The 27698-nt window shown below is 42.1% G+C and overlaps 1 protein-coding gene across 1 annotated transcript in view; it reads right to left on the bottom strand.

Moving 5' to 3' along the window:
- The window catches only part of LAMB4 (laminin subunit beta 4), a 41127-nt gene extending 13630 nt beyond the window's left edge, over nt 1–27497 (bottom strand). Inside the window, exons 1-23 of the mRNA XM_066549823.1 lie at nt 27464–27497; nt 26113–26270; nt 22979–23114; nt 21265–21338; nt 20447–20635; nt 20235–20298; nt 19451–19665; nt 18337–18457; nt 17506–17694; nt 16207–16386; nt 15412–15521; nt 14882–14961; nt 13782–13932; nt 12724–12855; nt 11828–12013; nt 10522–10643; nt 9721–9841; nt 8621–8798; nt 7102–7245; nt 6166–6397; nt 4105–4262; nt 2409–2633; nt 1077–1297 (exon numbers count right to left, since the gene is read on the bottom strand). Coding sequence (XP_066405920.1) covers nt 1077–1297; nt 2409–2633; nt 4105–4262; nt 6166–6397; nt 7102–7245; nt 8621–8798; nt 9721–9841; nt 10522–10643; nt 11828–12013; nt 12724–12855; nt 13782–13932; nt 14882–14961; nt 15412–15521; nt 16207–16386; nt 17506–17694; nt 18337–18457; nt 19451–19665; nt 20235–20298; nt 20447–20635; nt 21265–21338; nt 22979–23114; nt 26113–26270; nt 27464–27497 — 3420 coding nt within the window. The remainder of the gene's footprint in view (nt 1–1076; nt 1298–2408; nt 2634–4104; nt 4263–6165; nt 6398–7101; nt 7246–8620; nt 8799–9720; nt 9842–10521; nt 10644–11827; nt 12014–12723; nt 12856–13781; nt 13933–14881; nt 14962–15411; nt 15522–16206; nt 16387–17505; nt 17695–18336; nt 18458–19450; nt 19666–20234; nt 20299–20446; nt 20636–21264; nt 21339–22978; nt 23115–26112; nt 26271–27463) is intronic.
- Between the last annotated feature and the right edge of the window lie 201 nt (nt 27498–27698).

The raw sequence follows: 27698 nt of genomic DNA, 5'->3' as shown, positions 1-27698 counted from the left end.
AGCCATAGGGCTGGATATACATGATTTCAGCTGTACAAGAGCTGCAGCAACACTGCTTGCTCACAGTCTTTGAAGGTCCTGGAAACAAAATGCACTCTGAGAATGGCTTTCCTTTACTAATGTTAGAGATTTTGTATGATCCAATCTACTAACGCTGTTTGAGAACTCATCCTCTGACAATGATCTGAGAGGATTCTTTTCCTTTGCAAAATAATTATTTTTTATTTTTGCTAGATCTAAGTACTCATCTTAACATTTCAACTTAAACTACACAATACATCAATTGTAACTGAAAACCTTGAGGATATATTATGCACGTTGCCCTAGAAAAAATATTTTGAAATTCAGCTATTAAATTAGACTCCAGGGAATTACGACTTTGATAACCGCTAGTAGTTCTTTGAAGTCAAGAACTAAATTTGCTATAAAAAATAATAAATCTACTGAATGAACTGGAACAAACAGAGAGCCTATTGAAAGAAAAATGTGCAAACACATCAGCAAGATTTGAGGATAAGCTCCTGCTGCTCTGAAGTCAATGGCAAAATTGCTGTTGACTCCATGGGACCACAATTTCACCTTTTTGTTCTGAAATTCTGTTTAATTTTTTCTACATTCTAGCCCTGAAACGTGCACAGGACTTGAAGATGAGAAAAGGTACTCTAGTAGTACGATAGATGAGGCTTGATTAATGTAATGACCACAGCTGATATTTTACTTTATGAAAATAAACACTTAAAAAATACTCATTTGACTCTTAGGTCCAAGCTTGGATTTCCTTCTTCCCTATATGCATAGTTAAGAGGCAGCTTTTTTCTGTGACATCTTTTTACAATGTATTTCTAAGGTCCACTTGACAAAAAAACATGCAGAGAGAAATTGCAAAGCCTAGTTATCAGAACAACACTTTTGATTTAATGACTCACAGTGCGATTGTACCAACTACAAACTTCCAAAGAATTTTTTGTTTTCAGGGAATATGACAAAAAAGCGATCTTCATTTATAAGAGGGTCCCCACTTTGCCATGTCAAAACACCAGCACCCTGGTTCCTGGAAAGCAGAGTAATTTCCTTGCCTGGTTGCACTGGTTGCTTTGGGAGTTTTTTGGATCACAGTCACAGGTCTGACATCCTTTTCCACTAGCCAGGTCCCAGTAGCCAGAGGCACACTGGTCACAGGTGGCACCCAGCACATTGGGCAGGCAGGGACAAGCTCCTGTGGCTGGGTCACACAGGCAGGCTGCATCCCCCCCTGGGCACATGGCAGGCTGAACACCTGCCAGATTGCACGAGCAGCCTGGAAAAAGAGGGACAATTACTACAGCAGACAGAAATACAGACAGCTGATGGACAGCCAGAGCTGGATAAAAAGCTTTACTTTCAGTGATCTTGAACATGTTTAATCTCATACATATTACCTGCCTTTCTGTAATAACTTATATATGGCTTTGAGAAAACTTACTGTGAATGTTCAACCCTTTTAATACAGGCGCAGAAAACAAAGGCTCAGTGTATTTTGAATCTTATTAGAATGCAATGTTAAATATGTTGGGTAAGGATAAATTGATTTACAGTAGGCATTATCCAGTGTGGGAATCCCCAGTAAGCCAAGTAAGATAAGAAGCCCTCCTAGTGAGGAGCCAAAAGTTCTTACTTAACAATTTCTAACAGACATCTTCCAAGAATGAACAAGGGATGGGCTTGGACTGTATTTTAGAGATTCACAGAAAAATTGATAAATAGATATATTTCTTGACTATACTTATAGTTATCTTGGCCATAAAAATTAAATCCTCAGGCACATCTGTGAAAATGAGTTTAGAGAAAAACTGGGAAGAAGCTTGTGCCTTGCTTTTCCTTACACTCCTACTCTTCTGTTCAAAGTGCTGAGTTACTGATGTGTCCTCATGGAATCTATTCAATTGCCTGGATGCTCTCTCTCTAGCCACTTAATGAAAACAACTGGTAAGGCACGAAGTTCAGCAAGGGATCATCTGGTTAACTGAGTTCTAACTGAGCTTAACTGGCATCAGCCAGCAACATGGATAAACAATTATCACTGATTCCTTTACTTTTGATTCCTTCCTGAATAAGCTGAATGCACATTTATTTTTCTAACAGAGAGTACTGCTTTCATTTCACAAATGAGTATTTCCAAGGAGCGATATTCAGTATGAGAGTTAGCGAAACTTGGATGACAAAGAATTTAATAGATGCCATGTTAAGTTATTTGTATCATTGATGTTATTTATATTTAGTAGATAGAGAAATATATTTGTGAATCTTATATTTTGCTCTATTTATCTTCTTTAGTTTTGTCCTCCCTCCAAGGTCTAGCCTTTCCCTATAGCCTGTTTTTTAAACACATTTTCTTGGTAGTAAAACACAGTTGCAGTCCTGTTACTTACTTTGACAGCTTTGATTGAGGGCTGAGCCAAAATAACCTGGTTTGCAGAACTGGCAGTTTGCTCCATGGGTGTTGTGTAAACACTTGGTGCATTCCCCAGTGACCCTGTTACAGGACTCTGGGTCTGTCAAATCAATGTTGTTATTGCAGGGACATGGTGCACAGTCAAGCCCAGGGCTGCTGGGGTTTTTGTAGAACCCACTAGGACACTTGTCACACTGATTGCCTGTCAGAGAAAGGTAAAAATATTGCTGGCTGATGGAATTCAAGTGAAACATGTAATTTCCAGTAATATTATTAAAATGTTCAGACTGTCTATTCAAATGCACATTTCCAGTGGAAAATATCCACCTGTTTGAGATCATTGCCCTTTAATTCTCTGAACAGTTTAGATTATATCTTCCCCACTGAAATCTGATGGTCAGACACCTTTCTCATTCCAAGTTGTTTATACCAAGGAAGGCCTTTCAGTAAGAACAATTAGGTTCCCCATCATACAACACTTTCAAACATCTTTTTCCATCAAAGTCCATTCAATGGCAGTAGTCAGGGTTAGCCATACTTGCAGGATTTTCCTTGGCCCTTCACTCCCACTGCAGCATTGGAGGGTGGGGTGTACCCAGGAGTTCACCCAGATGAACTCTGATGCTCTGTCCTTGCTGGCATTACAACTAGTACTGCATTTAGTCTCAATGCCTGACCTGATCTGGGTGCTACCTCTGCATCTCAGAAACCATTCTGGGCAGACTGGTGTTTATGGAACCACATCCACTGGTTCGTCTTCAGCCAAGGACACTCTTCCTTCACTGTGCTACTCATGACCCAGCTTTTCTCAATCTCTGAGAAAGTGAGACTGCTGCTACAAAGGTGACCAAGAGTCACAGTGCAGTGATTTGTGAGGACAGAAGTCCCCTGGGTGAACACCAACATGAATAATTTTGACCCTACAGCAATTACTCAAGCAAAACCACTCTTGACTTATAAAGAAACCTTGCCTAAGTAAAGATGACAACATTGATTTAATTTTCAGCAGTGATTCCCATTAAGCTTTGCTTCCACCAGAGGAGATCTTTCTAATGCCCAAGGGAAGGGAAATATCTTCAGCTTTCCCTTCAGGAATTCAACCTAAGTCAACATGATCTTAGGAAATGAGGAATCAGTTTGCTGCAAAAATATCTGCATTTTAGACAGCCGAGAACAGAAGTCCCATTTCTAAAATGACTATTTGAACCATGAAGCAGTCACTTTAAGGCATAATGTCAAAGAGTTTCTCTTATTACGAAGTCTTATCATCTCTTTTTGATGCCCTAACCATTCCCATTTGGGCTTGCAATCCTTCTTTTTCAAAGGTAACAAGCAACTGCAGTTTTCCCCCCCTCTCCCCACCAGATTAGTGTAATGCCTCTGGAAAGGAGGAGATTTCCAGAGAGTGACATCAGAACAATAAATGACTTCACTGTATCCACAGAGGTGAATCCCTTTTGAAAACACTAACTGCACAATTCCCATTCTTCCTAGTCAGAACGTAGCCACATAATTTCAGTAAACTTGAGTGCTAACTCTTCTTAGCTGTTTTATTAGCATTACCTCATTGTCATTTCTGAACATGTGACAGGTGAAGGATGATCATTTTTTTCATTTTTTTCTCTTACATCAATTTAACTAGTATCAAAACCAGTCCTTATTTTGCTTCATACCTGAATATCCCTCGAGACAATTACAGACAAGCTGTGCAGACTGGGAGTCCTGGTAACAGGAATGTGCAAAATACCTATTGCTTGTAGGTGCTCCTGGGCACATGCATGGGTGGCAGGGTTCTCCATCCAGAGGGTTTCCATAATAGCCATCCATGCACCTGCCAAAGCAGTCAACACAAAGCAGGACAAATTGTCAAGTGCTTCATGCAGGTGAATTAATTTACATGTATATTTTGAAATTGGTAATCCAGATTACTGTAATGCTGTCTCCATCAATTGGTAGAGATATATCAAGATTCAAAGGTGTTCTAAAATGGAAAATCAGAGCTGCATTCTCAAAATCTGAAGCAAAAAGAAAAAGACACATGTTTTCCTTTCAAGAAATGTTTGTGAAGACTTTCACCTACTCTGGAACAATTTTAAACTGAATGATTATTGTTGAGGGTTTTTTGCAAGACAATGGATATATATATATGCACAGTCTTCATAGAAACTGAGTAAGGTCACAATGCCCTTGAAGGACATGAAAGAAGAAGAACATGCTCAGCAACAGACGGTTCAGGATGTAAAGGCAGACAAGAAAACCACAGCGAGACGCGTGAAGAAGAAAAACTAAAATTAACTGAAAGATTAAAACACATGCACAGAAGGATTTAACCAATCATGTATTAGCTTGAGGCATGAACAGTAGAACACAGTATAAACATAGCTTGCTTTTTGCAATAAATTGGCTTCACTTGATTACATCGATCATGGCGTGATGCCCGTTCCTGATCCTCTGCAGATAATGATATGGCATATCACACATGCTCTGCATAGGCAGCTAAAAGCTGCCATATAAAAATCCTGTATATTTACCTATCAGCACATATATTCATCTATTTCCATCCAGACACACACACAGAGTGGCTGGCATGACAGTAAAAAGTGCTGGCACAGGCAAAAAAGCAATGATTCCTCAAGAGTACTCAGAGAATACTGCATATTTCACATGTAACATATGTATTGAGCCATGCTCTGTCTGACATGGTCTGCAAACCTGGGGTAACAGCTCTTTCAAGGTGCTGGTGGCTGTGCTGTTACCCAAACTGGTGGGGGCTTTTGGGACTCCCTGGGGCTCAGCCACCCTGACCACCACTGCTGCCTCCACATCCCAACCCCCTGCAGTCCTGCAGCTGCAGCAAAAATAACACAGAGGCTTCTGAAGCATCCTCAGTCTTTGATCTGTTTTACTATGGCAAATGGGAACATTATTATCCTCCCCTGGGAGGATAATCATATAGCCAAGGAGATCCTGCAAAGCCACAGGGCAAAAAGTGTTTCAGTCTCCCATTTTTAATCTGTTTGCCATCTACAAGTAGAATAGCCAAAGACTGTACTGTCTAAAACCACTGCAGGAAAATCTCAACAGGTTTCATGAGGAAAACCTCTTAAAAATTAATGACAAGGCATAGTCCAGCCAAACCAAACTAAACAAACCTAATTTCCATGTCCATGTTGAATTGTGATACTGCTGCCAGTGTACAAAACAAAAAAAGAGGAGCAGTGCTCTGAATGAAGCTGGAACATGTGGGAAAAGTAATTTGCTGGTGACACGGAACTAATATGACCAGCAAAGAGGGCAAGTTTACTTAAACTCCTTGAAGGTAATTGCAGGTATTAAAATGAGTATTCAGCACAACATTCAGCCTCTTGGCTAGCCTCGTGCTGAATTTTAAATTTGAAAGCTGGCAATTTGGAACCTGGCTGGAGTCAGTTTAAGTCTCAAATGCCTTCTTGCAGGTAGCCCACTGCAATGCTGGGTGCATGCCCTGCCTGCAGTCCACCCACAGGGATTGCATGCACGTTCCCACATGCAATAGGTAATAGTAATAAAATAGGTACCTGACATTCAGCAGTTTCATGTTAACATGTCAATGACCTGCTAAGTGTTCTGCAAACCTCGGGTAATGGCTCAATGACCCGTTACGGTCATTGATGCATTTGGAGGCCCCCAGCTACCCAGGCACTTTGGAGACCAGCAGCGAGTGCTGGGGCTTTGCAGCAGCGCTCATAGCTGACCTCTCGCAGTGGCTTCCAGCGGTGAAGCCGCGGCAGTCGAGGCACTCTCCGGTCCGAGGGTCGCACAGCTCCGCGTGGCCATGACAGGGGCAGGGACGGCAGTGGGGAAAGCCGAAGTAGCCGGGCAGGCAGCGGCTGCAGCGCTGGCCACCCACCTCCCGGCGGCAGGAGCACTGCCCTGTCACCTGGTCACACAGCGCGCTCAGCGAGCCTTGCGGGTGGCACTCGCACGCTGGAAAACACCGAAAGCAAAGCTGCGTCCTTAAAGCGTTCCTGCTGCTGAGAAAATTAATTTACAAACGCTAGAAGTTTGTGTCCAACAAGGAGACATAGGAGTCCTTTCAGGTTTTATTCGAATAAAGGAAGAGGCCATGGGGCATTCCCCTGAGATCTCTCAAATTTTTTGAAGACGCAGTCTCCTTTTTATCTTAATTTCCCGGCCGCATTTCCCTTCTCTCTTTCTCCATTAGCTGAAGTACTTGAGAGGTACAGACTCCCCGATATGCCTGATACCAAAGATTTCCCTCTAATGTATAACCCTCCCTTTTAATTTTTAATTCTTATGGAACTTAGAAGTTTTTCTTCCCCATTGTTTCTTTCATCTCTCAATGCCTAATTTCATTTATCAGCAAGCCTTAAGTTTCTTTGTAAAAGCAAATATCTTTTTCCATTCATCAATCAGTAGAATCCTTCCCACTGTTTCTTTTATCTCCCAGTGCTAGTTTTATCTACCAGCAGACCCACAGCTTGTTTGTAAAGACAAATCTGCTATTCCTCTCACTGCCAACCCATCTCATTGCTGCTCAAAGGCAGCAGGGATGGAAAATTTGTTATTAGTGGGGACATTTTTAATATTGCTTCCCATATGATCTGGGATTCGGAGACATTGGGGTGTGCTAGTGGTCCTGGTAGTGGTGCTGGCTGCAAGGCACTCACCGTAGCAGCCGTGGAAGCCGAAGCCGTAGCTGCCTGCAGAGCAGGTGTCACAGCAGCGCCCCACGACGTTGGCCTTGCACTGACACTGGCCTCCCAGCTTACTACAGCTGGCATTCAGCGACCCTTGGGGATTGCACTTGCAAGCTGGCAAGGGGAAAGAAAATCAAAACGTGTTTGGCTGTCAAGGAGTTCTACTGCTCTCATCAGCTTGCAGGTTTCACACTTTAAAATAGGTAGGAAAGAGTTTGATTATTCTTCTCAGGGTTCACTAAACTGATGATAGTTTAGCCATAGTTTAGATCATTTGATGGTGTAGCACCAATGGTGATGGTATATCAGGCACCAGCACAAGTCTTGGTGTTGTAGTTGCCACATTCAAGGCACTGCCTTCAGCACACATTTGGGGTAGGACAGAAAGGGGGTAGCAAAGCATAGATCCAAATAGAGACATTGTGAAGTCTAAAAAGATTTGCTATAAATCTGCATCTAGCTGAAGCACTGGACATAACCTGCAAGCTGTATTTAGTCTGCATCTGTGTACTGTTTGTTTCCTTCTGGACACCTTGGACTAACTTGTTGAGCGAAGATGCTCTGCTAACCCACAGAGGTTTGCCTAGGATGCTCTGGAAAGCACTAGAAAACCAAAGTGCCACATTTCATTGGGAGAATCTTGTCACTTTAGGAATCAGGCCAATAGGAAGTTATCACAGCCCAAGCCTAAATGAGGGGTTCACTGGTTGCACAGCTGTGACCTCATTGCCTGATATTAGAGTGAGGCATCAGTGCTAAAAATTGCCCAATCCAAGGAGATGCTATCACTTTGGAGAGATTGCTGCTAAGGAAGCTGCAGAGATTGCTGCCCTGAAAGAAGCTGGCCACCAAAGTTGCCCAGAAAGGCCCCTCCTGCTACTGGAAGTGCAGAGAAGTTCCATTTCTCTGGGCCAAATACTTGGGAAATTCCCTGAGCTACTGAGCCCAGCTAATGGTGGGTCCAGGAAGCTGCCTAGGAATTTCAAACCCCACCTGCTGCTGCCTTCTTGCTGGAATATCTTCAAGGTTTACCTGGTGAATCTCTTCCAGTACACCAACTTATGTACCATCATGTCTGGAATCTTACCAAGGCATTCAGCTAGCCTACAGCATCTAGAGAGAGGGCTTAGAAACTTCTCTGTCATTTAACAGCAGCCAGAAAAGAAGGAACATTACTGCCTTGGCCATATGGTAAAGGCATCTGATTCAAATGTCTTTCAGAAGACACAAAAACACTGCCATGGTGCCTCTCATGCTGCTCATGAAGCCCATCAGGAGTGATGAACTCTGAGATTCACACCACCAAGAGGTGTTTGCAGCACACACAGGGTTCAGCGGGATATACCCTGCACATCCATGGGTACCACATGCTGGCCAGCTTCACTTCTACATCACTGCAGGCTCAGATCTCTACAGTCAACATATCCTACAAACCCAAGGGAAAGCCAGCAACTGCCCAAAAGAGCTGCCTGTGCGGGCTGGTCCTTACCCACGGCGCCGTTGTGGATTCGGGCTGACAGGCTCGCTATGAGCCGTGCGCACGCCTCGGGCAGGACGTGAGGCCCAACTTCAGATGCAATTTCAATGCAGTGATACTTCTGGTACTCATCTAAATCCTTTTCACTGCATAAGTTCTCCACAGATCCGATTCTGGGAATAAGTCCAAGCTTTGTTGTTAAGAGAGAAAATAAAATATTTTTGCTTAGATATGTTGAAAGCCAGAAATTTCCCACATTCTCTTAATGTGCTTTCCATTGCAATGACAGAGGCCTGGAGCATTGGGTTTCCAAATCTGCAGTTGTGCATTCTGTCATCTAAATTCACATTTATTCTCAAGGTCTAAACATTCCCTGAGTTCTTTAAATAAGAGAGACTGTGTTTAAAAAAATAAAATTATAATAAGACTTCTGATATATGCTAAGAACTGGTCTTGCCATGCTGTGTTTGTGACTCCAAAAGCAGTGTCTGGCCAAAACTTTTACTTGTATTACTGTGATAGGGAAAAATCAGCTGAAGGTTCTATGTCCAAGTATAGCTAGCCCTTGCCAGGTCCAGTTCTACAGGAATAATAAGAGAAATAGACCTAAAAATATTTTTCAAGAGAAGGACCCAAAACTAACACCCAGTTCCTGACTTGATGGAAACTTGCAAAATATCTGGAACTGATTCCCAGGAAGTACAAGACTAATTTTACTTTTCCAAAATAATCCTTAAAAATATGCATGACTCAAACAAATTAGAGATATTTTAAAAAACCTAAGTGATGAGGAGCTGTACAAATTTATATCCATAGCCACAGCATCTTATCAGCACATACATATGGACTGTGATCATAATCAATGAGCAACAGATAGAGATACATGCAACGTATGCAACAAGTGTGACTTGTACTGCTCCATGAAAATTTAACCAGATACAATTCTGCCTTTCCATACAAAAATATGCAAACAATGCCAATGCAGGAAAACAGAAGCTGAATTTCTATTAGAACACACTATACCTTATTTTAAAATACTTCTAATAAGTCTGTAAAAAAAATAGCACTGTGTAGAAATACAACCTCAAGGGACTTGTGACAGAACTACTCACTGAGTCAATCAAGATGAATGATTTTGCCTTTTTGTCAGAGGCAGAGAGCTGGGAAAAATACACATCCACAAAATATTCTGTTCCTGGCTCCAGGCAGACTGGAGTTTGCAGAATTGCAATCCTGTTTAGCAGAAATGAAGCACAGTTATAGCCAGGAGTCAGGACAAGGCAAGTTTACTGAATGTTGTGAGCTCTCCCTTCCCTTTGTGCCTGCAAACTGATGCCTGCAGCCTGGAGCAAGCCCTGCTGCTGTGAGGAGCACACCCAGCCCCATGCTTGCAGGCTTTGGGAAAGCTGCAGGACTTCTGCCAGACGATTCTCTAAGTGCAATTTAAACTGAGGAGATTAAACTGAAAATGGCAGGTTTTACTGCTTCTAGCAAGGGGGTTTGCAACTCACTGTTCATATTCATCCTTTCCTGCCCCTATTTGATCAAGACACATCCTCTCAGCTTCTCTCTATTCTTTACACAGGTCCAAGCTGAAAAGCTGGTTTTGAAAGTAGACTAGGACAGTGAGTTTAAGTCAATATTTCCTTTCCATTCTGATCTTCACCAGAGCAACCAACCCTAGATGGATCTCAGGCTGCTCTCCTGGGTTTGGCAAATGTTTGCCAGATTAAGGACTGGGGCATCAGAATCTTCCTTAGACCCTGTGTAGTACTGTGGTGTGCCAGCAACAGAAAAGGCCCCACATGTGTTTCTGATATTCCCACTATCCCACACATGTGTTGCTCTGCAGTGCTTCAGTAAATGATTTGTACACAGAAGATCTACAGGCAAAAAGACAGCAACAGTCAGACCTCTTTGAAGCTGGGAGATGCAACTCATGTGGCTCCTGTGAAAGGACCTTGTTTTTGCAGTGTTGACCCGACAAGATACCAGCAGGCTGGATGGCAACACTTGCAAGCCAGTCTTCCAAGAACTATAAACAAAAGACAAAAAATCTGGCTATATTTTGTATCTGAAAAACCTGCTTTCTCTTTGCAAGTGTTAATGAAAGCCATCTGAATCACTGCACACTGCAGTGACAAGACAGACTTTCTCTTTATTCTTTACAGCACTGAAAAACAATGTTATTGTGAAAAATTCATTGTATTTGCAATAGATAATGAAAAGCAGAGACGGAAATGGGACCTCATCTGGTTCAAATGGAAACAGCTCTGTTAGAGTCATTGGAGTTGTTTCTTTTCTTAGCAGTGTTTTTCTGGAGATATCCTTTAGCTGCCTTTTCACACATCTAATAAGAAATAGTAAACATAAAAGACTTTGTATCAAATGTATTTAAAACCCAACTCTTCAATCCTTAGACAGAAAAAGCCACCTCAAACTAACCCACTGAAAAATTGTTCCAATGTTTTAAAACACTGGGAGATTGTTTTGCCTGAGTGCTAGTCAGAGAACAGAACACAATAGACAGCAGGAAAATCTTGAGGTGTGGGACTGTCCCAGAGAATTGCAAAAGAGTAAGGAGTATAAAAAAGCTGGTACCAATAAAACACTTGCGTGTGTTTTTGAAGACATGGGTAAGGACCTGAGTTTAACCAGATTTGGATTAACAGATTTCTCTAGACATGTCATCATCATTAAGAAATCTTCTCCAGGCAAAAAATAGTAATTTGGCTATTTTCCTACAATTTTCACACATCTCAGAGTCCAGATGGAACAACTGGGAAGCAGGATGCCTGCAAAAGGCCTGGATAAATATCTATGCAAATTACTCCTACCTGTACACACTTTACTGCCCAAAAAACCCAGCTAGGACTACATGATGCATGTCTGAAAGGAACTGCATTTTCCATGTGTTTGATTTTTGAGTAAAAGTCCAGTCCAAGTAAAGCTGCCAAAAGAGAAACACTCAGAAGATGTAATTTTAGCCAATGCTTAGAAAACACTTCTAGAGCAGATTTTTCATATTTGAGTGGAAAGGGTTAAGGGGGTCAGTGGAGAACATATTCCTTGGTTGGTAAGGCAATTTGTTACTGGGTGAAAAACCAAGCAATTTTAATTTTTGATATAAAGAATAGGGCAAGTTGCTCATCCTATTGTTCACAAAATAGACCCTGCGCCTATCACAGCATCACAAGACACACAAGACATCGCAAGTACCTCAGGCTCGTAGCGAACTGTGATATCAAAGTCCATAGCAAAGGGAACATTGCTGATGGCAAATCTGAGCCCAGCTCCGCTGGGAACGCGGGCGAAGCCGTGTCCTGTCCAGGTGACAGCCCGGCCAGCGCTGGGCGGCCGGAACACCAGCGCCAGATCCGAGCCCTGTCCAAACTGCATCGCACCCTGCAGAGACACACTGGCATCTCCAACAACACACAGACTCAAATTATAACAAAAACAAACTCGGAAAAAAGAAAGGAAATATTTTTGCCACTTTGTTTACTTATATCAGCCATCAGTCTCATTTTCTGAACAAGCTCGAGATTGACAATCTAAGAACTCTCCCAAAGGTAGGATATTTGGGGGCACATGTAAAGGAAAGCTTCTTATAACTTTGCAGCAACAGCAATAAGAGGGACTAGAATAATCCACTCGCCTCTGAATATTTGGCATCTCCAAACATTCACATTGCAAACCTTAAACAGAGTAAGCCTGATTTCATGCATGGCTGGACCATTCCATTATAAGCTAGATACATAAATATCAGTACTTACAATGGCTGCACTTAAGTGCAGGAGGTACAATGCTAATGTCTTGGTAAACTTGTTGAAAATGTCTTGCAACCAAAAAAAAGTTTACCTTTCATAAGGCCTTTTCTCTTCCAAAAATTAATGGAAATGAGTCTACAAAGGCACCGGACATAGCAGAGCAAGCCTGTCAGTGTGAATAATAAAATTTCCAACCCAACTGTGTACCAAAAAATTTATTTCTGTCAGGATTGAAATGTCTAAGACTGCAAATCCCATGTGCTCAGACATTTCCTTGCCCTTTGTTACAAAAGAAAATTTTATTATTTGGTGTAAACTTAAGTAACTACTCAAGTACTAATTTACCTGCTCCAGTCCAGATTTCCTTACAGTTCGTTTCTTGTCCCTGTTTAACACAATCTTTCCATTTTCAATCATGAACTCATAGCCTTTCTTCTGGAAGTAAATGTCACACCTTGGAAGAGTGCTTGGCTGAACCTATGAAGTAATAAAAGAGGAGCAGCACTGTCTCAACAATGTTGAAGGGTGGTAAGCAAGTAAATGAAAACCCACATTCTTAAAACAAGATCTATTCTCGCTGGGAGAAACTCTAAACTGTGGCTCAGCAGCTGCTGGAAACCTTTTTCCCTCACTCCTTTAAAATTAACTTGCACTTTTCCCTCATAAGCTATGTCCCAGACATCTGTTTTCCATTTAATTTTTGGACTGCAGGATAATTGCTGATTGTGATTATAGCTAAATATTTGTGGATGCAACATGCAAATAAACATTTTTTTATTATTCCTTATCTATAGTTTCTATACATGTCAGAGAAAAAATGTTAGCAAAAGCATAGACAGAGGAAGGGATACATTCCAGGCTTGCACTCAGCATGGGGGACAACTACCCCCATGTTGAAGGGGGGGAAAAAATTAATTTTTCTAAAAACATTACAGATGGATGCCAAATTCTTGAGGAAATTAGGCTACAATCAATGCCATTATATAAGGCAGCAGGAATTAGTCCAATGGAGCAAAGAGTAATTTGATTCTTCCCTTGTTGGAGATTCTCAGAAATAAAACATTTCATGAGAGCTATTGGCAACTCAAATGCTTTACTCTAATTTAAATAATTGAATTTATTTCTCTAATTCATGCTAGACCAGCCTGCACTTAAGAAGCAACAAGGGCAGCTTTGCAGGTCATAGCGTGCTGTAGTGACTGTCCCTTTTTAACAGCCACAGTTATGGAATAGTCATGTCCATGAAAAACAAAGACAAACTGACAATGGCCAAGGGATTTGTTCTGCATTTTCCTGCTAAAGAGCTGCTGCCCAAGCAAGAGCCCTGCTCCTCAGCCTCAGCTCCCGTGTCACCGCTGCAATGATCCCCTCTCAGTAGAACACCCAAAAAGCCAAGTACCTACCAAGGGTGCAGAGCCAGAAAGGGGCCTTGCATGCTCAGCTTCATAAATATAATAGTCCAGGGGCAGAAAGAAGAATCCTGGAGCTGGCTCGTTGCACTGGCGGCTCACGATGTTGGGCAGACACTCGCACTGGCCGTCCTTCGGCGAGCACCTAGGGAGCAGTTGGAAAAGGGAGGACATCAGGGTGGCACAGCTGGGTCCTCACAGCATGAGGGCAGCTCACACCCACCCTCATTCCACCTTTGCTTAATTTCTCCCATTGCTGGATTACCTCCATTACTAAATTTCTTCCTATCACCCACCTCCTCTGTTTCTGATGCAATGCTACTTTTCCATGACTTCAGAGTTCACAACCTCCTTTGTCTTTGTCTGTTCCATACCTGAAGCACTGATCCTTTTGTTTCCTGAGCATCTGTTACTGTCTATTCCTGTGTAATTTCTTGTATATTTTTCTATAAGAATCACTATATCATGATTCTTAATAATCTGTCACCCACAATTATGGAGGCAGGACATGAGATCAGAAGGACCTTTGATGTGATATTGAATGTTTTCATATGCTTACACGTATATTTAACACACCAGGTGATTTACCTACTCACAAGGATATGCTCTACAGCACAGGGCTGTGTGCTCCTCTGTCTGAAGCCTAACAGCAGTAGTGAAAACCCCTGCCCAACAGATTTTTGGAGAAGCCCAAATGAAACCAGCCTTTCTTCTAAAATTATACATTTTAATAGGATAAAGAAAAAAAATCTAGCATTTAAGGTAGGAAGCTAAGTTAAAAATCTCACCTCTAACTTCTAATTTCTAATAATATTAGGGCCTCTGGTTCTCTCAAGGCATGTTTTATATTTCATATTAAACACATCTAGGCTCAACCAGATTTAAGGTTGGCTTCAAAGGAAATAGGTAAATCCCCTTACCACAAATAAATTTCCAAGATCTCCACCCAAATTTACATTGTTTGTATATTACGAAATTCCACCTACATTCTATTTTCCTATCTGTACTGTGACTGTATTAACCTAACCAGAAAGTCTAGCCTAAGAGTTTATAAAAATTAAACCCAAGAAAGAACTTGAAGAACTTTAACTTACAAGTTATTCTGGGATCCACCAATATCACAGTCACATGGAGAACAGCCATACAAGCTGTTGCCAAGACCCCAGTATCCTGCCTGGTATAAAAAGAAAGGTTCTTTTATGGCAAAGTTTAAGTATGCAAAGCAAAACAAAATTCATTCTGCTACATGAACAATGGAGCACTACTGTGCTTGGCCATGGGAGATTGCTCCTCTTACCGGATAGCAGGCGTGCTCAGCCACTGCAAGAGCCAGATATTTACCCACTTGTACTAGCAAATTGCTCTGTAAACAGCTAAGATGGATCAAGGACATAATTTTACATTTCCTTTCTGGGAGTGCTCCTCCCCCTGCAATTTGATTGCACAAATATTTGGGAGCAGTGAAAGAAAAGCAGACGTGTCAATGCAAATTGGGAGCATACAGCTATAAAATGATTTTGAATTTTGACTAATTGTTTACTTTTCTGGCAATGAAAAGGTGTGAGATAGGTGAGGAGACTTCCACAACCACATGCAGAAGCAAAACCAGAAACTGAGTACATACAAGGCATCTTTCACAGCGCTGCCCTGTCGTGAACCTCTGGCAGAGGCACTGTCCCGTGGCAGGATCACAGACGGAGAAGGGCAAAGTGCCCAAGGGATCGCAGTTGCAGGCTGCAGGGACAGAAAAGTGCAGTTACCTCTGCAGGGCCCAGTGACACCCCAGGACTGGCATTTACATTAGATGTGGCATCAGCATGACAGGCAGTGTCCATCCTCCACACAGACACTCTGGATGTGCCCCTGCACCCTCCAGACTACCCTTGGAAATGGACAATTTCCTCAGTGGGTGCCTCTCTGGGGAGAGCAGAGGCACTGGCAGAAGGCCTCAGCAGTGGTTTGCCAAGGGCTGTGTGCTGATCTGCACTGCAGTCCTTGTGTGTGGCTGAGCACCTGGTGTGGGCATAACGTGCTCACAAACCCACAGAGCACCTGGGCAGGGGTGGGATGTGCTTTCACCAAGCCTTTCTCAGAGGAATGGTTGGCTGGAAGTTCTTTTGGCAAGGCAGCAGCTCCTGTCATCTCAATATCCCTTTTCAATTAAGTTGCATATTTAATAACCTTTCTATTAACAACAGCCTGATCTGTTATATTATTCTATGAATTCTAAAAGTGATTTTGCATTGTTTCAGCCTTGGATGCTGCACCAGAAACCTTGAATTTTGTTGGCGTTAAATTACAGTAGACAACTGGGTATTTGTGACTCAAGTAGAGCATTAGCGTGTGGATCTGTGCATTCAACTACCTCCCTGCCTCAAAAATGCTTTGGAAAGGAGACTAGCAGAGGTGTTTTACATACGCTGGCAGCCCAGGGGGTCGCTGCTGCTCAGCCCGTGGTAGTTTGCCTTGCACTTGTCGCAGCGAGCGCCCTCCACGTTGTCCTTGCAGGGGCAGCGCCCCGCCACCGTGCCCAGCGCGGGGTCCGTGCGGCGCTCGCACACGCCCTCGGGCAAGGTCCCCGCGGGGTCACAGTTGCATGCTGCAGGCAGGGCCAGGGAGACACACAAAAAAAGCACAGGCAGAGGTAAGCATGAAAATGCAGTTACAGAGCTACTGGCGATCTTCCCCTCCCTCCTTAAGGACTTTTCATGCCAATCAATTGCTACAATTAAATACTTGGAGTGTTTTCTCCATCCTATGTTAATAATGAATCTAGGTTATCTTTCAGAAGAAGAGCTTTCATGTCTGAAAGATTATTTTTCTTGCATATGGCAAGTATCTAGCAAAAGTTATTTACTCCTCCCATCATTTTGGAGCCTCTTCTGTAATCGCTGAAGGTCACAGAAGCAACATCACTACTACTATTTATATTTATATTGACCTTGTTCAAGAAAAATTATAGCTTTGCTGGATTTCTAAGCTCTGTTTAGCAAGGAGCTGGAATATGCAGCTCTTTTCACAATGCTGTTTGGGGGATACTGTCATGCAGCTACTTAGTAGGGCAGTTTGGATGTTATAGGTTTGGTAACATTTTTACATCCATGTGGACATTTAAGCATGGGGATGGCCATAGGGCTCAGAGCAAAGGGAACCAGAACTGATAGTACAGGGATAAAATGTTTCTAAAATCATGGGATATTCAGGGGAGTTGGAAAGAAAGGTTGGGCCTAGTAGGCCTTGGGAAAATGTTAGGGTAGCCCCTGGGAAAATGTAAGGCTTTACTGGATCATGCAAAACTGCACCTGTATAATCATTTAATGACTATGATAAATTATATGATTGTCATATGATAAATCATATGATTGTTTAATGATTGTTTGGAAAATGGATATAATTATTGTTTAATTGTAACAAGAATCATGAGAAATTATGTTTGGGGGGGTTTGATGGAAATTACAAGAATCCATGCTTGGATTAAATCAATGTATACAATAGAACAATATAAATTTAATAATTAATATGTAGTTATATAATGATAAGGGAATGAAAACATGTCCATCCCAAACCCATGTCAGGTCAGATTTGTGTCTGTACCCTGACACCAGAGCTCTTCAATAAAAGCACCTGTATACAATCATTCCATGACTATGTGTTCCTGAGCACTAACAGAACAGCCCTGCTTTGAGTCACTCATACAGCAGTTAAACGGGAAGCTTACGGAGGCAGGGCTGAGGATCTGAGATGGCTTTGAGCGGATCCTGGTAGAAGGAAGGTTTGCAGGTGTCGCAGTGCTGGCCGGTGGTGTTGTCCTGGCAGTCCTCACAAACGCCACCGCTGACCCCGCCGCTGGCCTGGTACACAGCCATGTCAAAGTGGCACCTGCTGGAGTGGCTGTTGCAGTTACAACCTGAAGCCAAAGCAAACAGGGGGTGTTTCACACCATGGAAATGCTGTGCTCTGGCGACATTGCTGTCTACACTTAACACAGCGTTACTGGCTACTTGTATGGTTTCAGTGCCCAGCAAGATTATTCCCAGGCCTTGTGTGTTACAGCTGGGGGAAAAAAAATTGGAGTTTTCAGACAGAACTGTATCCTAAACTTGGAAATGCAGGTAAGTGTGTTTGATATGCAGTGGGGAACACTGCTCTGCTGAAGAAATCTCTAGCTAAATATTTGTTTACAGATCCTAATATACTATTCTTGTGTATACTGCATTATTCATTACTGTGGAAACGAATAATTTAGCCTTATCTAAATTCTTTCACTCACATGGAAAACACTGTGCAAACCAATGAATGATCTTTTTTGGATTAGCTGCTTTTCCCTTCTTTATTGTTTTTTTTTTTTCCTGTATGAAGAATAAGAACATGAAACAGCTCTTCCTCTTGTAGAATAACACTGCACCTGTGAATGCAGGAATCTGTTTTTCTGGATGAGGCATGAAAAAGTCTCCCTTCCAGAAACTTGGCCATCCCCTTATGGATTGGACGAGGATTGTGCTACACCCACTCCTGGCTATTAAAAAGGAAAATATCATGTTTGAGTTACGTTTGCAAGCATTATCTTGTGTCCCTTCAGCTGGCCTCCAGGGAGCATCATTGTAGAAATCTTTACATCTTTCACAAGAGAAACCTTCAGTGTTATGGTGGCAGATACATCTCCCATGGACCTGTAATGTGGTGAGAACAGAGAGCAGGTAAGGTGACAAAAAGAGAGGAGAGGAGAGGAGAGGAGAGGAGAGGAGAGGAGAGGAGAGGAGAGGAGAGGAGAGGAGAGGAGAGGAGAGGAGAGGAGAGGAGAGGAGAGGAGAGGAGAGGAGAGGAGAGGAGAGGAGAGGAGAGGAGAGGAGAGGAGAGGAGAGGAGAGGAGAGGAGAGGAGAGGAGAGGAGAGGAGAGGAGAGGAGAGGAGAGAGGTATTTGCTTAACATATGTCAGCAAGATCAGGAAAATTTGAAGCTCTTTGGCTCCCTCAGCTGACATAATTTTCAATTATTTGAGTAAAAGATCTAGAGAATGCCTCCAGACATTAACCAAATAGTTTTAAAGCCACTGAGCAACATTTAGAAAAAAATTACTCAGAGAGATATCAAAGGAGACATCAACATTTTTAGATTATTTCTCTCTCTCCCTATATGTCTTCAGATTGTGATACATATTTAACAGGAGAAAGAACTCTTGTTCCCAGAGGGAAAAAACTTGCAATCACATTACTGGAATTTTTAATAATCCATTTTTCATGGGTTAGCTTTGAATTATCAACTATTCTTTGTGCCAATGCCTCCTCTCCTGCTGCAGAGCCTCCGAGCCCAGCTGGAGTGTGGAATGCACCCAACAAGTGGCCATTCAAGTCTGCACATGCCATAGGCTACTTACTCCATTACATTTGCACCATTACAGCTCTGGAATTCTGCTGCTATTATCAACATGTCTTGTCCCAGTTGCTTTTGAAACACCACAGTAGTGCCAACAAAGACAGTTTCTGTGCATTCCAACCCCGCGTTTTAAAGGAAGAGTCTGCACTGAAACCTTTAACAACTAGCAGTTGCAAATGGCCAATCCAAAGATTATCAGAGATCTTCCTTCAGCTCCCTCCCTCCATCTCTTCCTTCTCACAAAACACCAATCAAGACTCCCCTTTTTGGAGACAGAGTTAAGGACGCACCATCCCCGACTGATGGAAAACATCTCCCCGGAGGTTCTGCATGGAATCACACTGGCTGGCATGGCCATTGCAAAAGCAGCTGCCCCTCACAACCATCTCATAGATGGCATAGTAGTACTTCTCAAGGGGATCACTGTGCCTCCTCCCAAGCAGAGCATCTCCAAGGGTGTGGAGTTTAGTAAAATTGATCCTTAGGTTTGTCAATGTAATGAGATCTGGAAGGAAAGAAGAGAGATCAGGAGCCCGAGTTCAGGCTAAAATGAACAGCATGAAATCTTCAGCTTGAATCAATCATCCAAGAATTTTCCTATAGTGAAGAAATAATGAAAATGATCCACTATTGGCCAAGATCAGTAATGCCTACAGTGGCAGTGCAGGGACCCACTCCTGGCACACAGCTGCCACTATAGGCATCCTAAAGTGTTAGCATCCTACTTGGTATGGCTCTGCATTTTCCCAGCCATTGTCTTCATGGGTCCATGTGTACCTCTGGGACTGCTCTCAAAAAGCAGTATGGATTGGGCCTGAATCCAGAGGGAAAGAGAGTTTAGCTTCACAGATGTGCTCTGCAGAGCTTTGCTGTTTGCCCCCGGGGCTAGAGAACAAGACTGGCCCATTTCATTTATTAATACAATGTGTCCCTAAGATCTTTAGGTACCTAATTTTTAACATTAGGTACCTAATTTTCATTGACTTACACCAATTGAGCTATTGACCCTTTTCAGTGTACAAAACAAAAAATTACCAGCAAAGTGTCTCTGGACAAAACATGTAATGTCCATACCTTGGATATATGGCATATATGGATTTTCTATTTCAAAGCTGGGATCCAAGGCTTTTAAAACAACCTGCAAAACAAATCAATAAAGCTCTAAAGATGAGATGAGCAGCCAACAAAGGGATCAAAGGACAGGCCTCTGCTTTTAGCAGACACAGACAAGAGACCTTCAGTTCCACAAATGATTTGAACTCATACAAACAGACACTTGACCGTACCTCGCCTTCAGTGGAGGGCTCAATGTCTGAATATCTTGAATCACAAACAACATCTCCAACACTTTTTGCTGGACCAGAAGAGATGTTGGGGAAAGAAGCTGCACAATCATGTGCAAAATATCTAAACACTTTCCAGGTCTGACCAAAATCGGTAGAGCGCTCAACCAGCATGGCTGCAGGCCGAAATGTCTGCAAGAAACATTTCAAGAATTCCCTAAGTCGGCATTAATAAGACACCTCAGGGGTTGTTGTATTGATATTCCTCTTTGGAGGATGTTAAAATTTTGTATTTGAGAGTTTATAGGCTCATTACAGGTACTGTGATAGTTACAGGGGTCTCTGAAAAAGCTCATTAGAACCTCTCTCTAGCAAAAGGGAAAGGTAACATTTCATATAGATAAGTGATTACTTTCTAAGTAAGGAAGTTTACCATAACAATTAGGAATTTAGTACAAAAAAAAAAAAAATTGCAATCATCTGGATCATAATTGAAACACAAAAACTGAACTAAATTGAAAGAGCAACTGCAGTTCAGATATGTCCCACATTTTTTGAGTGTAATTTTGCAAAGCATTTTTTCAGTTTTAATTCTTGGCTTTATAGAAAATAGGTTGAGAAGGCACACAAATAGGAAGCTGTTCAGTCTATCCTCCTCCCCCAAGGCAGGATCAACTATAATTTAACAATACTTGACAGATGTTTATCTAACCTGTCCTTACAAACCTCTAAAGATGGAGCTTTCAATGCCTCTCTAAGCAGTTTATTCCTGTGGTTAATTAGTGTATAATATTACATAAAAGCTCTGGTAAAAAATGTACCTTAAAGGTCAGGATAAGATGGCTGAATTGGAATAAAGTTTCTAGGTCCAATCTAATGCTGACATGGTCAATGCCTGAAAAGAGAATGAAAATTAAGTGCACAATGTGTACATTGAAGGGGTTGCTGAGACAGTTTTCCCATGGAGGATTTAAAGATGCCTTTTCCAGCAGAGCAACTAGACCCTTTAGGGCATCCCCTGTGCACAAACCTGTGCAGCTGGACCTCTCTCTCTGGGGCAACACAATGTGCTGCCTTCCTGCCACTGTCACCAGCAATGCTGCATGTCACTGAGACTGCAGGAGATGGCTGAAGGTCCTGCTCACATTATTCATTCTGTAAATGATGGTCATGACAGGGTGCTGGGTTTGTGTGTTTCTATATCCAGTTAGGTTTATTTCTTAAAATCCATTCAAATAATTCACTTATTGCTAAGAAAGAAAAAGAGAACTAATAAAATGAGGTGTTTTCTTCATGCTAAACAGAACTTTTAAACCCTTCTATACTTTCAGATGTGAAATTTGTCATGAGCAGAACTACTGCACCAGACATATTCCAAAACTGCAACAAATATGGAAAAAAAACATCCAGAGGTCACACACTCCCTGTAGAGAGTGCCAGGAGCTCAGCTGATATCCCCATTGTTCACAGCTACATGCACCATCTCAGGATTCCTCCTGACCAGGCTGTGCATGAGACCCCATCCCAGAAGAAAGATAGAGAGAACAAGGAAAGCTCCTCTCACAGCTGGCCCACAGCTTTATTGGCAGTGGTGTCCAGAGCCAGTGACAGATCCTTTCTAAACTCCATGAAAAAACAAGGCTTATGGATTTTCAGTTGGATACTCAAAATAGAGGTAACATATTATCTTATTTTTTTATGCCTGAATTTCCAACCAGTCAAATGCTTATCACACAATCACTGTATGTCAAATAAGACAGAGTAAATGTTATTCCTCCTGGCATGTCTTCCCAGAGAAGCTGTAAGGATATTTACAGCTATCTTCACCAATTCTGGGATTGCACACATCCTCAGCAAGTTGCAGAGGACACCAAGCTTAGTGGTGCTGCTGACACCTGTGAAGGATCAGTGACCATCCAGAGGGACCTGAAAAAGCTCGAGATGTGGGCCCATGGGAATCTGATGAGATTTGTCAAAGCCAAGTGCAAGGTGCTACACCTGGGTTGGGACAACCCCCAGAATCCATACAAGCTTGGGGATGAATGGATCAAGAACAGCCCCGCAGAAAAGGAACTTGGGAATATCAGAATAAGGGAGCTGATAGCCAGGCTTTATTTAATTTTTTTCCTAAACTATTAGTTCTTTAAAAATAATTTTTTTAAACAGGTATTTGTAAAGACACACTGTCATTATATTACATCTGTAGGCAAATGTGTATTTTGCCCCAAATGAAAATTCTCTGTCAGAGCAGACACCCTGTGGAAAATATATGGCTTTCATGTATAATCCAGCATTACCACACATCCTCTGGTCAGCTCTTGGGGGTGCTGAGTTTAAAACTTGTCCATAGAAACACAGACTTCCTGAATTCTTGTCTCGCTACACACAAATGGGTCTAAATCACTCAGTAGTACCTAATCAAAGAACAGATGCAGGTTTTTGCTCATCTCTTCATGAAGGCAACTTTGTGAAAGCCCATTATGTAAAGAAATCCCACAGTAACATTTGCAGTAATATCTTCTCTAAGGAACTTACCATTTTCTGACTGCCACCACTTCTTTTTCCTTTCAGGCTCAAACGTTGTGATAACATTTTCTACCATGTGACTGTTGTGCTGGGTATAGGGATTATATGGGTATCTGGAATCACAGAGAAAGCATTTCTCTTCAGCCTAGAAAACAAAATGAGCAGAATAAAAGCTTAATTTGGATTCTTCACTAAAAATTAGATGGATGTACACATATTTATGCCATTGCAAGGCTAGAACCTGTCTTGTTGCTCTGGATGCCTGTGCTTTTATTTTCATATACAAGCCCAAGAGAACCATCATATGCAGGAAGCATGCACATAGTAAGGGTTGGTCTTGGTCTTCCCCAGGTACTTTATAAAAATTGCACTTTTCAGTTGTGGAGAAGGGATCTCAGTAAGACCAGGTACAAGGTAATTAGTTGGTTTGGGATGACACCACCCTCCTGACTGCTGTCAGCATCTTTTGAAGCATAGCAGAACTGGGAAAGTTTAAACCAATGCAAAAAAGGAAAATCAGGGTATCAATAGGATACAAGGGTAATATTTGAAGATGTTACAAGCAGAAGATGAAGGTAGTAATGATTAACTGATATCTCAGTTCTGAATGAGAGGCTTTGATAGTGAGGGCAAGGAGTTCCTGTTTAAGGTGATAAGATGGGGATTCAGTGGGAGAGCAAGAAGAGGTGATAAGGTTAATATACTGGGCTGGGAGATAGCCTGTGCTGGGCCACGAGGAGAGCCTGAGCAGCCATGACAGCCAGCAGGGTCTCAGGGAAGTGTTCAGCAGGGTGGGCAGGGGTGGATGCACTGCACAGACACTGCAGGAGACTTGGGCAGAGCATAGTGTGAGGATGCAGGAATAAGCCATAGCAGAAGGTGAGGCCCAAGCTGTGTGCCTGGCTGGTGGGGACAGTGGCAGGAGGAACAGGGGATGACACAGCACCCCAGAGGGAACTGAAGGAGGAGGAATGAGTTCAGTGCCCATGGCTGGGAAACTGGAATGACCCAGAAGGAGATGGGGGGCACACTCAGGATCCACAAGGAATTGAGAATGGTTTTAACATCTTTGCATTATGAAATCACCTGGGAATTATTTGCATTTAAATAAGTGAAGATATATAGATTTACAGGTATAATTAATGTATTTTAACCATGGTAACTATATATTATATTCAGTCATTCTATACTACACTTGACAAATGTATGAATGCACATTTTAGAAGATGAGCAAGAAATTAAAAAAAAATACTATGTCATCTCATTTCACAAAGCTCTGGTAAAGAGAGCTCAGGTTGTTCAAGCAGTTGGAAGGACCATGCACACTCATACTCTGGTTTTTATAGACATACAATATGACACTGGGGCAACTTACGTTTAAGGTTGCTCCATAAAGTCTGCTCCAAAGGACAAGCATGTGCATGTCCATGTCTGGCAGATCCCACTTGCCTCTGAATTGTGCAGCTTTATATTCTCCTCAACACTGAGTGCCCTGTCTTTTCTTTTCAAAACATACGTAAGTAGTAAATCCAATCATTGAGCTAAAACCCACTTAACCTACATTTTAAAAACAGTAAGACATATTAAAGACTAAAAATTACTTTTAGTGCTTCTTTCCAAACACAAAGCAGTTGAATTTTATTTTTTCCCCATCTGAATCCCAGCTAAATCCTGGCTCTTGGTAGCTTGCCACATTGACTAATACCCACTTTCATGAGTAAGGTTTGCTCTTAAGAAATCTGACACAGGTCATCAGGAGAGGAGAGGAAGAGCTTTGGTTTACAAGATGCAAGATGCAAAACTTCCTGGTATGTCTCCAGCAAAGAATTAAAAATGTGCTGGTGAGAAAGCAAATGAAAAGTGAAGTGGCATTCTGATGCACTGTAGGTGCACAACACATTTAAGGCAAGCTGATGGAACAGAACACATTGACAAAGGGTCTCTCTCTCTCAAGCTCTGCAAAGCAGCAGTTTGTGGTTTTCATTCTCTTCAGGAAACAGCCACCAGGGGTCAAGATATGTTGAAGCAGCATAAAATCACAGGGAATATTGCAGAACAGCTGCTCCTTTTCATGAGTCTGTATTTACATAATTCAAAGGATAAGTACAGGCAAGTGAAAATATTAATTTTTTTAATTGCTTTTTGATCTCCTCCTAAAAAGCAAGAATAAAAGGCAATCATCCAGCTTTAGGATCAGAAAGAGGTTTCAGGCTATTTTAGCAAAGAGATATTTACATTTTGCAGAAAACTGTGGATACAATATGCAACCTGGAGCAGTGCTTGGTTCCATGTCCATACTTTACTCTGCAAATGTGTCACAACATAAAGCTAGAAGGTCATAAACTGTAATTATTTTCAATTGCTTATAAATTAAGCTGTATTTTAACTTCCTCTTCAGCCTAGCCTGTTATTTAGTGACGATATTTCTATTTGTGGCAATTCATTAACTCAGTGGGGCCAAGTCCTCCAGGATGTACAACATTTCTGCACACCTTCCATATAGCAGTGGTTCCCCCGCCTCACTGCAGCCAGGGAGTGAGAGGCATCCCTCTGGTCAGCCACATTTTGGATCTGCTGACCAACCCACATGACCAAAGCCTGGACCACAGCATTAGGTCTTCCCTTTTCAGAGGCAGCTTTCTGCTCTCAGCAACACTGGCCTCATTTCAGATCAAAAGTGAGGAGAGTGTATAGTGTGAATCTCTTAACAGGCTCCTCAGGTCTTAACACCATATGGACATGTCCTCTGGAGAAGGTCCTGCAGCCTGTGGGACCCCTGCACTCACACACAGACCATGGGCTTCACCTCTGGGACCTGAGTGGGAAGAGGACTTGCAGAGCAAAGCTCCTTCAAAAATCCCTGTGCTCAATCCCTGTGCATCTCAGGGAAGTTTCTCCCCCTTGAGAAGATACACATCACTGTGGAGGCTGTTTGCTGCCAAACCCTCCATATGTGCTGCAGTGAGGCACAGCCTTCCACCAGACTTGGTGTCACACTGTCTGATAATTATTCAGATAACTCCCACAGGAACTTCCCAGTCTAGGCAAATTCCCTATACAGATGAGAATAAGGTTAGTAGGAAGAGTGAGGACATGGTTAGTAAGAGGAGTTCAGTTTATTAAAAAAGAAAGAGCAAACCAACCTCTAGGTAGCCTAGAATGCAGTACTTCTGAGGGCTGCTCATGCCACAGGTTGACGAGGCTGTCAGTTGCTTGCTGCGGCCCTGGAGGAGGTCCCCAAGGGCTGGGTGGCAGGACCCAGCCCCACAGTCATGCTGTGCCTGCTGGGGCCTTATCAGCACTGAGCATAACAGAAGATCAAAGAAAGATTAAATTGTTTTGTGTAGCCAGCAGTATTCTCCAGACAAAATCAGTTAAATCCCAACAAAAGCAGAAAGCTCAATTATCCTTTGCCTGTACCCCTTTTGTCCTTAGTTATACATTTTTTAAAGAACTTGAGTAATGCATACACCAGCTGCAAAATAATAATAAAAAATATAGCTAGCATATTGCAAATCTATGCTAAAACTTAAATTTTCAGCACATTGGCATTTTTACTGAAAAGAAATGTGTCATGAGCAATAATTTATTATGCTTCCCACCCTGACGTACCCATTGCCAGCAATCCTACAAAAGAGCATTTCAATTGACTCCGTGAATAGAGACAGATTTGAATTAATTCCACTTATTTCTGTTGAAATAAGTGTTCCAAGTTATAATGGTGGAAATGAGACCAGGATTGATATCAGGGATCCCCCAGATTTTTTTTAATTTGCAGTGAATCCCTAGTCCAGTGTCAGAACCCTGTCAGACCTCATGAAGTGGTAATTAATAAATTAAAAGAGTAATTCTGAATTCTCTGAATAACTGCAGAACTTCTTTGCTTAGCCTGAAATAACTTTCAGTATCTTCCCTTACAGGGCTTTTCCTTTTAAACAAGTTCTGTCCTGAAACTCTGCAAAGGAATGGGTACCTTGGAGGCTATATCCATTCGGCTTTACTTGGCTCAACTTGTTAGAAAAGGTGCAGTTAAAAAAACCCTACAACTGATACTTGAAGATCCCACAAAACACCAGAAATACAACTACCACAGTAAAAATACAGCATTTTATGACCAAATTTCAGTCTAGGGCTCAGGCTATAATTCAAATGATGAGTGACATGACTGTTCAGATGTAAAGCAGTGCCTATGTTTAGTTAGCCTGCTCTTTTTAGTTATACAAATCCATGCTGATTATTCATTAGCAGATGTTGATTGCCCCTTTCAGGACCTGAATCAGACTCAATTACAACATGTATGTTTTCTTTGTACGTGAAGATATCATAAGTCATAGGTCCCTCACTGGCAGGAGAGTGGGGAATAAGGATTCACTGTCACATGTTTCTCAACGGCATTTTCTTAAAAGAAGTGCTTTAACAAACTCTTGGAAAGGTGTGTAAATCATATGATAATATTTCAAAATTGGCCTGAGTCACTGTAGCATCTGTACTTACTGAGGTGTATCAGGATGGCCAGCCCCAGCCTCATGCCTCCCCATCAAACTCTGACTGGTACTGCTGCAAGAGAAAAACTGGTCCATCACCTGGTGCTCTTGCTCACCAGGGCACACAGGTGTACTCAGAATTGACTGAATTCATTTCAGCCTTTAGTGAAGTGACAGAAATGTAATAAAGATATAAAGACTAAAAGGAAACCCTGGCTTTGATTTAGTTGTAGAAAAAAAAATCT

This window comes from Molothrus aeneus, chromosome 5, assembly GCF_037042795.1.
Source record: "Molothrus aeneus isolate 106 chromosome 5, BPBGC_Maene_1.0, whole genome shotgun sequence".
NCBI classification, from domain to species: domain Eukaryota; kingdom Metazoa; phylum Chordata; class Aves; order Passeriformes; family Icteridae; genus Molothrus; species Molothrus aeneus.
This window is presented reverse-complemented; position numbering and strand designations above follow the sequence as displayed.